The sequence below is a fragment of the Nerophis ophidion genome, linkage group LG04, assembly GCF_033978795.1.
Source record: "Nerophis ophidion isolate RoL-2023_Sa linkage group LG04, RoL_Noph_v1.0, whole genome shotgun sequence".
NCBI classification, from domain to species: domain Eukaryota; kingdom Metazoa; phylum Chordata; class Actinopteri; order Syngnathiformes; family Syngnathidae; genus Nerophis; species Nerophis ophidion.
Genome location: NC_084614.1, coordinates 8065239 through 8081543, shown reverse-complemented (window position 1 = coordinate 8081543; position 16305 = coordinate 8065239). Strand labels below are relative to the sequence as shown.

The 16305-nt window shown below is 38.7% G+C and overlaps 1 protein-coding gene across 2 annotated transcripts; it reads right to left on the bottom strand.

Annotated features, from left to right (window-relative positions):
- czib (CXXC motif containing zinc binding protein) lies at nucleotides 1-15189 on the bottom strand. 2 transcript variants are annotated; one of them, XM_061896907.1, is made up of 8 exons: nucleotides 15183-15189; nucleotides 12920-13003; nucleotides 12688-12744; nucleotides 12521-12602; nucleotides 12420-12451; nucleotides 6182-6259; nucleotides 582-647; nucleotides 1-486 (listed from the first exon to the last, which is right to left on the bottom strand). In XM_061896907.1, exons 1-8 carry the CDS (start codon nucleotides 15186-15188, stop codon nucleotides 409-411), a joined length of 483 nt encoding a protein of 160 aa, XP_061752891.1. In that variant the 5' UTR covers nucleotide 15189; the 3' UTR covers nucleotides 1-408. The 2 variants fall into 2 exon arrangements, with proteins under 2 accessions (XP_061752891.1, XP_061752892.1); XM_061896908.1 differs by lacking the exon at nucleotides 15183-15189 and adding an exon at nucleotides 13083-13132.
- Between the last annotated feature and the right edge of the window lie 1116 nt (nucleotides 15190-16305).

Genomic DNA, 16305 nt, shown 5'->3' with positions numbered 1-16305 from the left:
GTGTGTATGGATATATATATATATACACACACACACCTATATGTGTGTGTATATATATACACATACATATAGGTGTGTGTGTGTATATATGTATATATATGTGCGTGTATGTATATGTACACATTATATATATATGTGTGTGTGTGTGTGTGTGGATATATATATATACACACACAAATTATATATAAGTATACATATAAAGGTGTGTATATATATATATAGTGTATGCATTTATATACACATAAATGTGTGTGTGTGTATGTATATATATATACACACACACAAATTATATATATATATATGTATATAAAGGCAATTATGGATAAGGCAAGTGAGTGGTGTGATGTGAAGTCTCCATCCAAGGTGGAAAGAAGTTTGCTAACAGTTCATTCACCCCATCAGAAGACATCAACACTTGATGAACTGGTGTGTGACTTCATATATTCCCACCGACTCGTGGACTTTCTCGTCATAATCCGTCCAATCCTGAAATGTTGAGCACAAACCTCAAATCAACGCCAAGGTCCAGAGTACGGCACTGAAGTCCTTCCTGGTTCCTATCAAATCTGCAGGTGACCTACTTTTTCCAGAAGTGTTACTTCAGGGAAGGATGTTGCAGACTCTGCTCCCTCTGCAGCAAAGCCAGCCTGAGGGAGGACACAAGATTTTATTGCAGCATTCCAACCATGCAGCAAAGTTTGTTGGTGACAATATGGATTGGAATGTGCAAACCAGGCAATATTCCAGTGTTATATGTCATATTTATGCTTGTGTTCACACATTGTGAGCACCATTGGTGCAGGACAATGTCACTTTGGCGCCCTCTGTTGGTATTGATACAAAATACAACAACAACGCTGGAATTGTTTGGTTTTTAAAACATTTTCGACAAACATGTTTGTCATAATCCATGCATCAACTGACACAGGAGAATGTGAAAGTGAAAGTAAACTCTCCAGGCAAAATTAAAACACAAGAGTCCTTGAATCAAACACAATTTGTAGCCAATTTTCTTTCTAAAGTGAAAAATACAATTTAAGATCTTTAAAGCATCGTTCTCTGAGGCAATAATGGAACGTCATGGTTGACCATTTTAAGACATGTAAAACAATTTTTATGCAAGGTTACGAAAATTACAGACAGAGTTTGGCACTTTTGTAAAAGATAGCAATTTAGAAATGATTATTCATGTGAATTCATCCTCCACGTAAACCTTCTCATGTTGGACTAACAATTAAAAACCCTCAAGTTATGTTTTTTAATTAAAAAGTTTTGTTTGTCCCCCCCCCCCCCCCCCCCCTAACGAACCAAAATGAATTACATTTTTAACAGCGGTCCAAATACAAACATGGAGCAGACACACTGGAAATGAAATAAAAATGTCAGAAAAAACAACATTTGATATATAATATTATAAACAATGATGATACACTGTGGAGGGTCATTTGTTTTTTGACAATTAATGTGTTAATGTGACTGAGCAAAGTATGTTGACATTCTATCTAATGTCATTATTAAATAATTTCAGTCAATTTATTGAAATCAGGTCTTTAGTTTTCAAGCAAAAAATATTTCTGCACTCATTTTTTCGAATTTTTATACACTGAGTATTACAGACGTGTGATTGGAACGTCATGAAAAAGACTGAGGAGGAATATGTACATTATTTACACAGAAATATTTAGTTAATGTTTATTTACATACGTTAATTGTTTCCAAATGAAGCAATGTAATATCTGTTAGTCTACAAAATAACATGTCCCACCCCTTCTTTGTGGAAGATTACCATATTTTCCAGACTTCAAAGTACATAAGCCGCACCCACTAAATTTTAGAAGAAAAAAAAAAACATTTTTCCATACACAAGGAGCAGATATGAACGTTATTTACACAGAAATATTTAGTTAATGTTGATTTACATACCTTAATTGTTTCCAAATGAAGCAATGTAGTATCTGTTAGTCTACAAAATAACATGTTTTTCCCCCCATTTGGTGGAAGATTACCATATTTTCCAGACTACAAAGTATATAAGCCGCACCCACTAAATTTTAGAAGAAAAAAACAAAAACATTTCCATACACAAGAAGCAGATATGTACGTTATTTACACATAAATATTTAGTTAATGTTTATTTACATACTTTAATTGTTTCCAACTGAAGCAATGTAGTATCTGTTACTCTACAAAATAACATGTTTCCCCCTCCCCTCCATTTGGAGGAATATTACTATATTTTCCAGACTACAAAGTATATAAGCCACACCCACTAAATTTTAGAAGAAAAAAAAAAACCTTTTTCCATACACAAGGAGCAGATATGTACGTTATTTACACAGAAATATTTAATGTTTATTTACATACCTTAATTGTTTCCAAATGAAGCAATGTAGTATCTGTTAGTCTACAAAATAACATGTTTTCCCCCCCATTTGGTGGAAGATTACCATATTTTCCAGACTACAAAGTATATAAGCCGCACCCACTAAATTTTAGAAGAAAAAAACAAAAACATTTCCATATACAAGAAGCAGATATGTACGTTATTTACACAGAAATATTTAGTTAATGTTTATTTACATACTTTAATTGTTTCCAACTGAAGCAATGTAGTATCTGTTACTCTACAAAATAACATGTTTCCCCTCCCCTCCATTTGGAGGAAGATTACTATATTTTCCAGACTACAAAGTATTTAAGCCGCACCCACTAAATTTTAGAAGGAAAACATTTTTTTTTTGCATATACAAGAAGCAGATGTACGTTATTAACACAGAAATATTTAGTTAGTTTATATACATACCATAATTGTTTCCAACTGAAGCAATGTAGAATCTGTTAGTCTACAAAATAACATGTTTTTCCCCCCATTTGGTGGAAGATTACCATATTTTCCAGACTACAAAGTATTTAAGCCGCACCCACTAAATTTTAGAAGGAAAACAATTTTTTTTTTGCATATACAAGAAGCAGATTTGTACATTATTTACACATAAATATTTAGTTCATTTTTGTATACATACCATAATTGTTTCCAACTGAAGCAATGTAGTATCTGTCACTCTACAAAATAACATGTTTCCCCTCCCCTCCATTTGGAGGAAGATTACTATATTTTCCAGACTACAAAGTATTTAAGCCGCACCCACTAAATTTTAGAAGGAAAACATTTTTTTTTTGCATATACAAGAAGCAGATGTACGTTATTGACACAGAAATATTTAGTTAGTTTATATACATACCATAATTGTTTCCAACTGAAGCAATGTAGTATCTGTTAGTTTACAAAATAACATGTTTTTCCCCCCATTTGGTGGAAGATTACCATATTTTCCAGACTACAAAGTATTTAAGCCGCACCCACTAAATTTTAGAAGGAAAACCTTTTTTTTTTTGCATTTACAAGAAGCAGATGTACTTTATTAACACAGAAATATTTAGTTAGTTTATATACATACCATAATTGTTTCCAACTGAAGCAATGTAGTATCTGTTAGTTTACAAAATAACATGTTTTTCCCCCCATTTGGTGGAAGATTACCATATTTTCCAGACTACAAAGTATATAAGCTGCACCCACTAAATTTTAGAAGAAATAAACAAAAAAAAAATGTCATATACAAGAAGCAGATATGTACGTTATTTACACTGAAATATTTAGTTAATGTTTATATACATATCATAATTGTTTCCAACTCAAGCAATGTAGTATCTGTTACTCTACAAAACAACATGTTTCCCCCTCCCCTCCATTTGGAGGAAAATTACTATATTTTCCAGACTACAAAGTATTTAAGTCGCACCCACTAAATTTTAGAAGGAAACATTTTTTTTTTGCATTTACAAGAAGCAGATGTACGTTATTAACACAGAAATATGTAGTTAGTTTATATACATACCATAATTGTTTCCAACTGAAGCAATGTAGTATCTGTTAGTCTACAAAATAACATGTTTCCCCTCCCATTTGGTGGAAGATTACCATATTTTCCAGACTACAAAGTATATAAGCCGCACCCACTAAATTTTAGAAGAAAAAAACAAAAACATTTCCATATACTAGAAGCAGACATGTACGTTATTTACACAGAAATATTTAGTTAATGTTTATTTACATACTTTGTTTCCAACTGAAGCAATGTAGTATCTGTTACTCTACAAAATAACATGTTTCCCCCTCCCCTCCATTTGGAGGAATATTACTATATTTTCCAGACTACAAAGTATATAAGCCACACCCACTAAATTTTAGAAGAAAAAAAAAAACATTTTTCCATACACAAGGAGCAGATATGTACGTTATTTACACAGAAATATTTAATGTTTATTCACATACCTTAATTGTTTCCAAATGAAGCAATGTAGTATCTGTTAGTCTACAAAATAACATGTTTTCCCCCCCATTTGGTGGAAGATTACCATATTTTCCAGACTACAAAGTATATAAGCCGCACCCACTAAATTTTAGAAGAAAAAAACAAAAACATTTCCATACACAAGAAGCAGATATGTACGTTATTTACACAGAAATATTTAGTTAATGTTTATTTACATACTTTAATTGTTTCCAACTGAAGCAATGTAGTATCTGTTACTCTACAAAATAACATGTTTCCCCTCCGCTCCATTTGGAGGAAGATTACTATATTTTCCAGACTACAAAGTATTTAAGCCGCACCCACTAAATTTTAGAAGGAAAACATTTTTTTTTTGCATATACAAGAAGCAGATTTGTACATTATTTACACATAAATATTTAGTTCATTTTTGTATACATACCATAATTGTTTCCAACTGAAGCAATGTAGTATCTGTCACTCTACAAAATAACATGTTTCCCCCTCCCCTCCATTTGGAGGAAGATTACTATATTTTCCAGACTACAAAGTATTTAAGCCACACCCACTAAATTTTAGAAGGAAAACATTTTTTTTTTGCATTTACAAGAAGCAGGTGTACGTTATTAACACAGAAACACAGTTAGTTTATATACATACCATAATTGTTTCCAACTGAAGCAATGTAGAATCTGTTAGTCTACAAAATAACATGTTTTTTCCCCCATTTGGTGGAAGATTACCATATTTTCCAGACTACAAAGTATATAAGGCGCAACCACTAAATTTTAGAAGAAAAAAAACAAAATTTTTCCCTATTCAAGAAGCAGATATGTACGTTATTTACACAGAAATATTTAGTTAATGTTTATATACATATCATAATTGTTTCCAACTGAAGCAATGTAGTATATGTTAGTCTACAAAATAACATGTTCCCCCTCCCCTCCATTTGGAGGAAGATTACTATATTTTCCAGACTACAAAGTATTTAAGCCGCACCCACTAAATTTTAGAAGGAAAACATTTTTTTTTTTTGCATTTACAAGAAGCAGGTGTACGTTATTAACACAGAAATATTTAGTTAGTTTATATACATACCATAATTGTTTCCAACTGAAGCAATGTAGAATCTGTTAGTCTACAAAATAACATGTTTTTTTCCGCCATTTGGTGGAAGATTACCATATTTTCCAGACTACAAAGGATATAAGGCGCACCCACTAACTTTTAGAAGAAAAAAAACAAAAATTTTCCCTACACAAGAAGCAGATATGTACGTTATTTACACAGAAATATTTAGTTCATGTTTATTTACATATGTGGAAAGGCGGAGCCGGCAGTCCGACAGCGAGGCAGGGCACGCCGAAGATGGCGGCGGGGGGGCGTGGACTGCGAGCAAGCAGCGAGGAGGGGCATGCTGGAATCAACCCTGCAAATATTATCCGGTGCGTGGGTTGCCCAGCCGGGCACGATTTAAATCTCCTCTCGCACTGTATAAAAGGGCAGCAGCCGTAAAACTGAGCGCGAGAGGAAAAGAGCACAAGGAAGACGACGCATGCAGCCAAAAAGCTGGAGCTGAAAAGCGAGCAGAAAACTTAAACATCCCAAAATAAAATAAGTCTTATGTACATGTGATTTTTTTGTATGTTATGTATATCTTTAAAGGCGGAATACATGACTATTACCTGCGCTCTTAGCCACCTCTTGCTAACAGTTTTTCACTCTTTAACAGCACAGAAAAGAGAAGGACGTGTGTTCTTGTCTCACAACAATTGTGAACGACGAGCCGAGTCCATAAAAAGTGCGTCGGTTCCCCTTGAAAAACCCAAAGGTGTCCTTACCTGGGGCTGGAAGTCCACAGGCTCCAGACCTCGGCACTCAAACTGCACCATGGTCTTGAAGGTGTCGCTGTCCTCGGCCTTCGATCGAGCAGACATGAAAAGACGGACACACGTTGTCAATCTCACACTTCTACACACAGGCCATGGAATTGTTGGAAGTACGCCTCTGCAAAGAATAAACCGAAAACTGTTTTTTACCCTAACAGAAAGGATTTAACGTTTATCAATTTTTCTGAAATCCCCCAAAATTAAACCTGATTTAAACTACCATATTTTCCGGACTATTTTTTTCCCCTACGCTTTGAAACCTGCGGCTTATAATACGGCGCAGCGTTATAAGTTTTCATTAGACAACCACAGAGAGAGTGAAAAGGTGTGTTATTGCTTGTGCTACGGCGCCATCTTTTGGACCGGTTCACTCACTGCGAGTGGAACGTCTACAGCAGGGGTGCCCATTACGTCGATCGCGAGCTACCAGTCGACCGCGGGGGGTGTGTCAGTCGATCTCCAGCTAGGCTTTTAAAAAAAATAGACCTAAAAATTAGTGATCGTCAATCTTCACCAAGACGTCACTTAAATGACATTCACGGTACCGGAGGGTCTTGTGAGATGACGCTGGCTGCTGCAAGATCATTATTATGAAAATATGACCGAGAGGAAGGCGAGAAACACTTTTTATTTCAACAGACTCTCGCGCCGTCAAAACTCTAAAGGCCGACTGCACATTTCCTATCTTCACAATAAAAGCCCTGCTTCATGCTGCCTGCGCTAACTAAATACAGAGTCTCGGAAAACTGGCGTGCACAAGCGATCCCTCAGAAAGCTGGCGTGCACATCACTTGTGCACGCCATCTTTCCGAGACTCTTATTTTGTTAGCGCAGGCAGCATGAAGCAGGGCTTTTATTGTGAAGATAGGAAATGTGCAGTCGGCCTTTAGAGTTTTGACGGAAGTCTGTTGAAATAAAAAGTGTTTCTCGCCTTCCTCTCTGTCATTTTTTCATAATAATGAACTGGCAGCAGCCAGCGTCATCTCACAAGACCCTCGGGTGCCGTGAATGTCAATCAAGCAAGCTACGGAATTTGCCGCCAATGTTTTTCTTGTAAAGTGTATGGAAGCTGGATGATTAACTGTATTTAGTTGGAAGCGTGTCTTAATGAAATTAAACAATGGATGTCCGCTAACTTTTTGCAACTTAATGCCAAAAAAACGGAAATGCTGATTATCGGTCCTGCTAGACACCGACCTCTATTTAATAATACAACTTTAACATTTGACAACCAAATAATAAAACAAGGTGACTCTGTAAAAAATCTGGGTATTATCTTCGACCCAACTCTCTCCTTTGAGTCAAACATTAAAAGCGTTACTAAAACGGCCTTCTTTCATCTCCGTAATATCGCTAAAATTCGCTCCATTTTGTCCACTAAAGACGCCGAGATCATTATCCATGCGTTTGTTACGTCTCGTCTCGATTACTGTAACGTATTATTTTCGGGTCTCCCCATGTCTAGCATTAAAAGATTACAGTTGGTACAAAATGCGGCTGCTAGACTTTTGACAAGAACAAGAAAGTTTGATCATATTACGCCTATACTCTATATACCTTTATATACATATATACATACATATATACCTATACTGTATATACCTTTATATACATATATACATACATATATACCTATACTGTATATACCTTTATATACATATATACATACATATATACCTATACTGGCTCACCTGCACTGGCTTCCTGTGCACTTAAGATGTGACTTTAAGGTTTTACTACTTACGTATAAAATACTACACGGTCTAGCTCCAGCCTATCTTGCCGATTGTATTGTACCATATGTCCCGGCAAGAAATCTGCCTTCAAAAGACTCCGGCTTATTAGTGATTCCCAAAGCCCAAAAAAAGTCTGCGGGCTATAGAGCGTTTTCCGTTCGGGCTCCAGTACTCTGGAATGCCCTCCCGGTAACAGTTCGAGATGCTACCTCAGTAGAAGCATTGAAGTCTCACCTTAAAACTCATCTGTATACTCTAGCCTTTAAATAGACCTCCATTTTAGACCAGTTGATCTGCCGCTTCTTTTCTTTCTCCTATGTCCCCCCCTCCCTTGTGGAGGGGGTCCGGTCCGATGACCATGGATGAAGTACTGGCTGTCCAGAGTCGAGACCCAGGATGGACCGCTCGTCGGGACCCAGGATGGACCGCTCGCCTGTATCGGTTGGGGACATCTCTACGCTGCTGATCCGCTTGAGATGGTTTCCTGTGGACGGGACTCTCGCTGCTGTCTTGGAGCCACTATGGATTGAACTTTCACAGTATCATGTTAGACCCGCTCGACATCCATTGCTTTCGGTCCCCTAGAGGGGGGGGGTTGCCCACATCTGAGGTCCTCTCCAAGGTTTCTCATAGTCAGCATTGTCACTCGCGTCCCACTGGATGTGAATTCTCTCTGCCCACTGGGTGTGAGTTTTCCTTGCCCTTTTGTGGGTTCTTCCGAGGATGTTGTAGTCGTAATGATTTGTGCAGTCCTTTGAGACATTTGTGATTTGGGGCTATATAAATAAACATTGATTGATTGATGAATTAGATGTCAAAAACCAACCACTTTCATGTGGAATTGTACAGAAAGGACAACTTTTTTTCTCCTCCATTTGAAAATGTGGGCGTTATCATCATTATTGTCTGATTCCAATCAATGCAAGTCATCAGAATCAGGTAATACACCAACTTATATTCTTGTCTTTGTGAAAGAAAGACATCTATATGTGTTACACATGCTTGTATTATCATTAAACACATTTAACTTGTTTACAAAAATGTCTCTTTCATAAATAAATGAATATAAATGATATATATAAATGAGGTAGATCCCCTCAAATTGGTCAATTGAAAAGTAGCTCGCCTGCAGAAAAAGTGTGGGCACCCCTGGTCTACAGTGTTTCCTTCTGTTTACTGCCATGAACCGGAAGTACAAGTGCCCTTCTGTCTACTAGTCATCCATAGAGTGTTTACTAGTCATCCATTGCGTTTCTACTCGTATGGTTTCTTCATTCACCGTTTTACTGCCGTATTTCAGACACTACTAAAGGTATGTAAATAAACATTAACTAAATATTGATGTGTAACTAACTCATTTCATAACGTATATATCTGTGGCTTGCAGTCCATTGCGGCTAATATATGGTAAAAAAATATATATATACATTGACAAATTTAGTGGTGCGGCTTATATACTTTGTAGTCCGGAAAATATGGTAATCTTCCACCAAATGGGGGAAAAAACATGTTATTTCGCAGACTAACAGATACTACATTGATTCATTTGGAAACAATTAAGGTATGTAAATAAATTACCTAAATATTCCTGTGTAAATATTGTACATATCTGCTCCTCGTATATGAAAAATGTTTTTTTCCTTCTAATATTTAGTGAGTGCGGCTCATATACTTTGAATATGGTACTTTTACACAAAATGGGGGGGGGGGGGGGGGGGGGGGGAAACATGTTATTTTGTAGACTAACAGATACTACATTGCTTCATTTGGAAACAATTAAGGTATGTAAATAAACTAACTAAATATTTCTGTGTAAATAACGTACATGTCTGCTCCTTGTATAAGGAAAAATGTGTTTTTCTTCAAAAATTTAGTGGGTGTGGCTTATATAGCGGAAAATACGGTATATAAGCATTCTATAAAACACTTTAAATTACACCTGAGATGGCGACTTGTCCAGGGGTGCATCCCACCTTCCGCTTGATTGTAGCTGAGATAGGCACCAGTGCCCCCCACAATCCCAAAGGGAATAGGCGGTAGAAAATGGATGGACTTTAAAGGCCTATTGAAAGCCACTACTAGCGACCACACAGTCTGATAGTTTATATATCAATGATGAAATATTAACATTGCAACACATGCCAATATGGCCGCTTTAGTTTACTAAATTGCAATTTTAAATTTCCCGGCGAAGTATCCTGTTGAAAACGTCGCGGAATGATGACGCGTGTTTGTGACGTTATTGGTTGAGGCGGACATTTTATCCCGGCACCACTCACGGTTAAAAGTCGTCCGATTTAATCGCATAATTACACAGTATTCTGGACTTCTGTGTTGCTGAATCTTTTGCAATTTGTTCAATTAATAATGGAGACGTCAAAGAAGAATGCTGTTGGTGGAAAGCGGTGGATTGCAGCTGCCTTTCGCAACAAAAACACAGCCGGTGTTTCTTTGTTTGTTGTGAAGCTTTAATATGGAACAGAGCGGTCAAGCGAACATGGTTCCCGACCACATGTCAACCGGCAGGTTTCGGTGAGAAAATTGTGGTAATAAGTCGGCTCTTAACGGAGACATGAGCGGAGCTTGCGTCCTCCTGCAGCTGTCAGAGACTTTCTTGGCTCCTCCGTGGCTTCCATCAGAGACACTGGCGGTCACCACACCGCTCCGACTTTCAGGTATGACTTTATAATCTCACTAAAACACTAGTAACACAATACGCAGATAAAGGATTTTCCAGAATTATCCTAGTAAATGTGTCTAATAACATCTGAATCGCTCACACTGCCCTTTTTTTGTTTTGTTTTGTTCTTCTAGTCCAGGGGTCGGGAACCTTTTTGGCTGAGAGAGCCATGAAAGCCAAATATTTCAAAATGTATTTCAGTGAGAGCCATATCATATTTTTTAACACTGAATACAACTAAATGCGTGCATTTTTAAGTAAGATCAACATTTTTAGAGTATAATAAGTCTCTTATTATTTTTAATAACATTGTTATTCTGAAGCTAACCAATAATAAATAATAAATGTTTTTGTTTGGCCATGTGCTGTTTGTCCTTTGGACTCTTTAGTTTCCTGTTTTTTTCCACTCCCTTGTCTGGTTTCCTTGGTCACTCATTTTGTCCACCTGTCTCTGGTGGCCAAAATGCCCGCTCACCTGCTTCCCGAGCACTAATCAGAGGCAGTATTTAAGCTCGTCTTTGCCAGTCAGTCGCCCTGGCGTCAATGTGATCTTGCCATGGTTTCGTGCTTCATGCCATGCCAAGTAAGTTTTGTTTGATTTATGTTCATAGTCTGTTAATGCGTTAGCTTTGTTCCTTAGCCCAAGTTGTGCCTCCACTGTGAGCGATTTTTGTTTGTATCTTTTTTTAGTTTAAATTAAATCATGTTTTTACCTAAATGCCATGTCCCGAGTAGTCCGTCTGCCTTCCTGGGGGAACGACCCCGCAGCAAGGTGCGACCCCCCCCCCCCATCGTGACATAAATAACTTCTTACCGTTAATGCGACTTCTTGAACAGGTGCGGTAGAAAACGGACGGATGAATTTAAATGCATGAGAATGTTTTATATTTTGCACTGTGATTACCAGCGAAATTATTCATAATTATCGTGTTAAGCAATGTCAGCTAAGATTTATCCGAGAGCCAGATGCAGTCATCAAAAGAGCCACAGGTTCCCTACCCCTGTTCTAGTCCTTCACTCTCACTTTCCTCATCCACAAATCTTTCATCCTTGCTCAAATTAATGGGGAAATTGTCGCTTTCTCGGTCCGAATCGCTCTCGCTGCTGGTGGCCATGATTGTAAACAATGTTCAGATGTGAGGAGCTCCACAACCCGTGAGCCACATCTGGCTCTAGAGCCATAGGTTCCCTACCCCTGTTCTAGTCCTTCACTCTCACTTTCCTCATCCACAAATCTTTCATCCTTGCTCAAATTAAATGGGGAAATTGTCGCTTTCTCGGTCCGAATCGCTCTCGCTGCTGGTGGCCATGATTGTAAACAATGTTCAGATGTGAGGAGCTCCACAACCCGTGAGCCACATCTGGCTCTAGAGCCATAGGTTCCCTACCCCTGTTCTAGTCCTTCACTCTCACTTTCCTCATCCACAAATCTTTCATCCTTGCTCAAATTAAATGGGGAAATTGTCGCTTTCTCGGTCCGAATCGCTCTCGGTGCTGGTGGCCATGATTGTAAACAATGTTCAGATGTGAGGAGCTCCACAACCCGTGACGTCACGCGCACATCGTCTGCTACAAAGCTTTTTTATTAGCAACCTAAAGTTGCGAACTTTATCGTGGATGTTCTCTACTAAATCCTTTCAGCAAAAATATGGCAATATTGTGAAATGATCAAGTATGACACATAGAATGGACCTGTTATCCCCGTTTAAATAAGAACATCTCATTTCAGGAGGCCTTTAAGAAGAACTAGTCTAGGGTCAGGGTGTGTGCTTACATTATAAGGCGTGATCGTGTCCCCCAGAATATCTGCATGAAGACAGATTCATTTATCGATCAGGAGTTTGCACAAAGTCCAAATGAATGTAAAGTTCTTACCAATTGAGTTTTCCCTGGAGCAAAGTTTACACTTCTGCACCATGCTGGCACTTCCCCTCCCTCCTTTCAGTGGCGTGCTCTCCTGCACATACATGTTGCAAAAGACAAAGATATGTGAGGAAATAGAAGATGGTTGAAGGAGCAGGATTATTTGTTGTGTCTCTCACCGCCTGGGTGACATACTGCCATTTATCCGGGATCTCACCACAGTTGCCACACTTCAGCTGAGAACAAAGCAAACAGCAGGTTGAAAAGGAGCACAGACTGTGTGAAAGAGCAATAAAGTAACGTCCTCTGCAGCATAAAATCGGATAATTATCCCCAAAGACAAAATATCAAAGTGTCCTAATCGATGTTTGTAGCAATCAGTATCGATATTAGCACGCTAGCTTGACGGACCTTCAGAAACCAGCGGAAGTCGTCACCCACTGGCCTCACGTTGGTTATGTTCTCCAGGGTGGCTTTGAACTGGAGTCCGTATTTCTGTCAGGGGGAACAACACGGGGAATATTATCGAAAGGCGCACGATAAACGCTGAAATGTTTCAATGTTTACAACGTACCACCATCTTGAACTGTGCTGCGTTCAGGGGGCGCTCCGTAAATCGCAGTGCTCAACTTCAATGATAATAAAGGTTTTGTTTTTTTTATTCTCGAAATTATGTCTCGGATTGTCGTAATCGCGTCACAAAAAATGTAAGCCGATGTTAATTAAATGAACAGACATTTGCTTTTGCGCATGCGTTATTGGTCAACAAAATGTTTTTTTCTTAAATTACTCTGGAATGCCCTCCCGGTAACAGTTTGAGATGCCACCTCAGTAGAAGCATTTAAGTCTCACCTTAAAACTTATTTGTATACTCTAGCCTTTAAATAGACTCCCTTTTTAGACCAGTTGATCTGCCGTTTCTTTTCTTTTTCTTCTATGTCCCACTCTCCCTTGTGGAGGGGGTCCGGTCCGATCCGGTGGCCATGTACTGCTTGCCTGTGTATCGGCTGGGGACATCCCTGCGCTGCTGATCCGCCTCCGCTTGGGATGGTTTCCTGCTGGCTCCGCTGTGAACGGGACTCTCGCTGCTGTGTTGGATCCGCTTTGGACTGGACTCTCGCGACTGTGTTGGATCCATTATGGATTGAACTTTCACAGTATCATGTTAGACCCGCTCCACATCCATTGCTTTCCTCCTCTCCAAGGTTCTCATAGTCATTATTGTCACCGACGTCCCACTGGGTGTGAGTTTTCCTTGCCCTTATGTGGGCCTACCGAGGATGTCGTAGTGGTTTGTGCAGCCCTTTGAGACACTAGTGATTTAGGGCTATATAAGTAAACATTGATTGATTGATTGATTGATTAAATTCTGCTACTTTCAGGGACGCTCTGTAAATTGCAGCGCTCAAGTTCAATGATAATGTAACCCATTTTTATGGACTTACCTCTTTGTGATGTGAAGTTTCTGTTATAAACTGTTATACAGTAATATGCATTGTGCTCTTATTTTGAAGGCGCGGCGAGCGGAAGTGGTGACATTGATTGATTGAAACTTGTATTAGTAGATTGCACAGTACAGTACATCCATCCATCCATTTTCTACCGCTTATTCCCTTTCGTGGTCGCGGGGGGCGCTGGTGCTTATCTCAGCTACAATCGGGCGGAAGGCGGGGTACACCCTGGACAAGTCGCCACAATTGACCACTAAATGGTAACACCCCAATAAGTTTTTCAACTTGTGTAAGTCGGGGTCCACGTTAATCAATTCACGACACGTTGTGGTGGAGCGGGGTTTTTAAATGGAACCTATTTTTATGGACTTGCCTCTTTGTGATGTGAAGGTTCTGTTACAAGCTGTTATATGCCTTGAGCTCTTATTTTGAAGGCAAAAAGAGCGGAGGTGGTGACACGTTGTGGTGGAGCGGATTTTTTTTAAATGTAACTTATTGTTATGGACTTGTAGAAATAGGATATATAAATGTAACTTATTTTTATGGACTTGCCTCTTTGTGTTGTTAAATTCCTGTTATGAGCTGTTTTGCAGTATATGCCTTGAGCTCTTATTTTGAAGGCGCTAAGAGCGGAAGTTGTGGAGCGGAGTTTTTAAATGTAACCTATTTTTTTAAGGACTTGTACAAACAGGCTACATAAATGTAACCTATTTTTATGGACGTGCCTTTTTGTGCGGTTAAGTTCCTGTTATACAATATATAACTTGAGCTTTTATTTTGAAGGCAGAAGTGGTGGAACGTTTTCTCATAAGGCATATACTGTTTAAGAATTTATAACAGGAACTTGACATCGCAAAGAGGCAAGTCCATAAAAATAGGTTATAATATATATATTTTTTATTTCTGTAATTTTGTCTTGCATTGTTTATAATTGTGTTTCAAAAATGTAAACCGATGTTAATTTATTAATAGACATTTGCTCTTGCGCCTCACGATTCTTTGCGCATGCGTTACTGGACGCTTTCAGGGACGCTCTGTAAATTGCAGCGCTCGAGTTCAATGATAATAAGAGTATTTATTTTGATATTTTTTTTATTCTTGTAATCATGTGTTGTATTGTTTCAATTGCGTCACAAAAAAGTCATTCTATGTTAATTGAATAAATTAAATAGACCTTTGCGCATGCGTTACTGGACTCGTGCTCGTCAACAAAAGGAAGGCACCACCATCTTGAATCCTGCTGCTTTCAGGGACGCTCGGTAAATTGCAGCGCTCAAGTTTAATGATAACAGTATTTATTTTGTTCTCTTTTTTATTTTTTGTATTTTATTGTTTATAATTGTGTCACAAAAATGTAAACCGATGTTAATCAAATTAATAGACATTTGCTTTTGCGCCTCACGATTCTTTGCGCATGCGTTATTGGACTCGCGCTGGTCAACAAAGGAAGGTACCACCATCTTGAATCCTGCTGCTTTCAGGGACGCTCTGTAAATCGCAGCTCTCAAGTTCAATGATAAGAGTATTTATTTTTATTCTTGTAATTATGTATTGCATTGTTTTAAGTTATTAAAAAGTAAGAGTTCAGCATTGAATCATGGTCCATGAATTGATTAACGTGGACCCCGACTTAAACAAGTTGAAAAACTTATTGGGGTGTTACCATTTCAATCAATCAATCAATGTTTATTTATACAGCCCCAAATCACAAATGTCTCAAAGGACTGCACAAATCATTACGACTACAACATCCTCGGAAGAACCCACAAAAGGGCAAGGAAAACTCACACCCAGTGGGCAGGGAGAATTCACATCCAGTGGGACGCCAGTGACAATACTGACTATGAGAAACCTTGGAGAGGACCTCAGATGTGGGCAACCCCCCCCTCTAGGGGACCGAAAGCAATGGATGTCGAGCGGGTCTAACATGATACTGTGAAAGTTCAATCCATAGTGGCTCCAACACAGCCGCGAGAGTTCAGTTCAAGCGGATCCAAGACAGCAGCGAGAGTCCCGTCCACAGGAAACCATCTCAAGCGGAGGCGTATCAGCAGCGCAGAGATGTCCCCAACCGATACAGGCGAGCGGTCCATCCTGGGTCCCGACGAGCAATCCATCCTGGGTCTCGACTCTGGACAGCCAGTACTTCATCCATGGTCATCGGACCGGACCCCCTCCACAAGGGAGGGGGGGGACATAGGAGGAAGAAAAGAAGCGGCAGATCAACTGGTCTAAAAAGGAGGTCTATTTAAAGGCTAGAGTATACAGATGAGTTTTAAGGTGAGACTTAAATTTAGTGGTAACATATGTACTGAACTGTGCAATCTACTAATAAAAGTATCAATC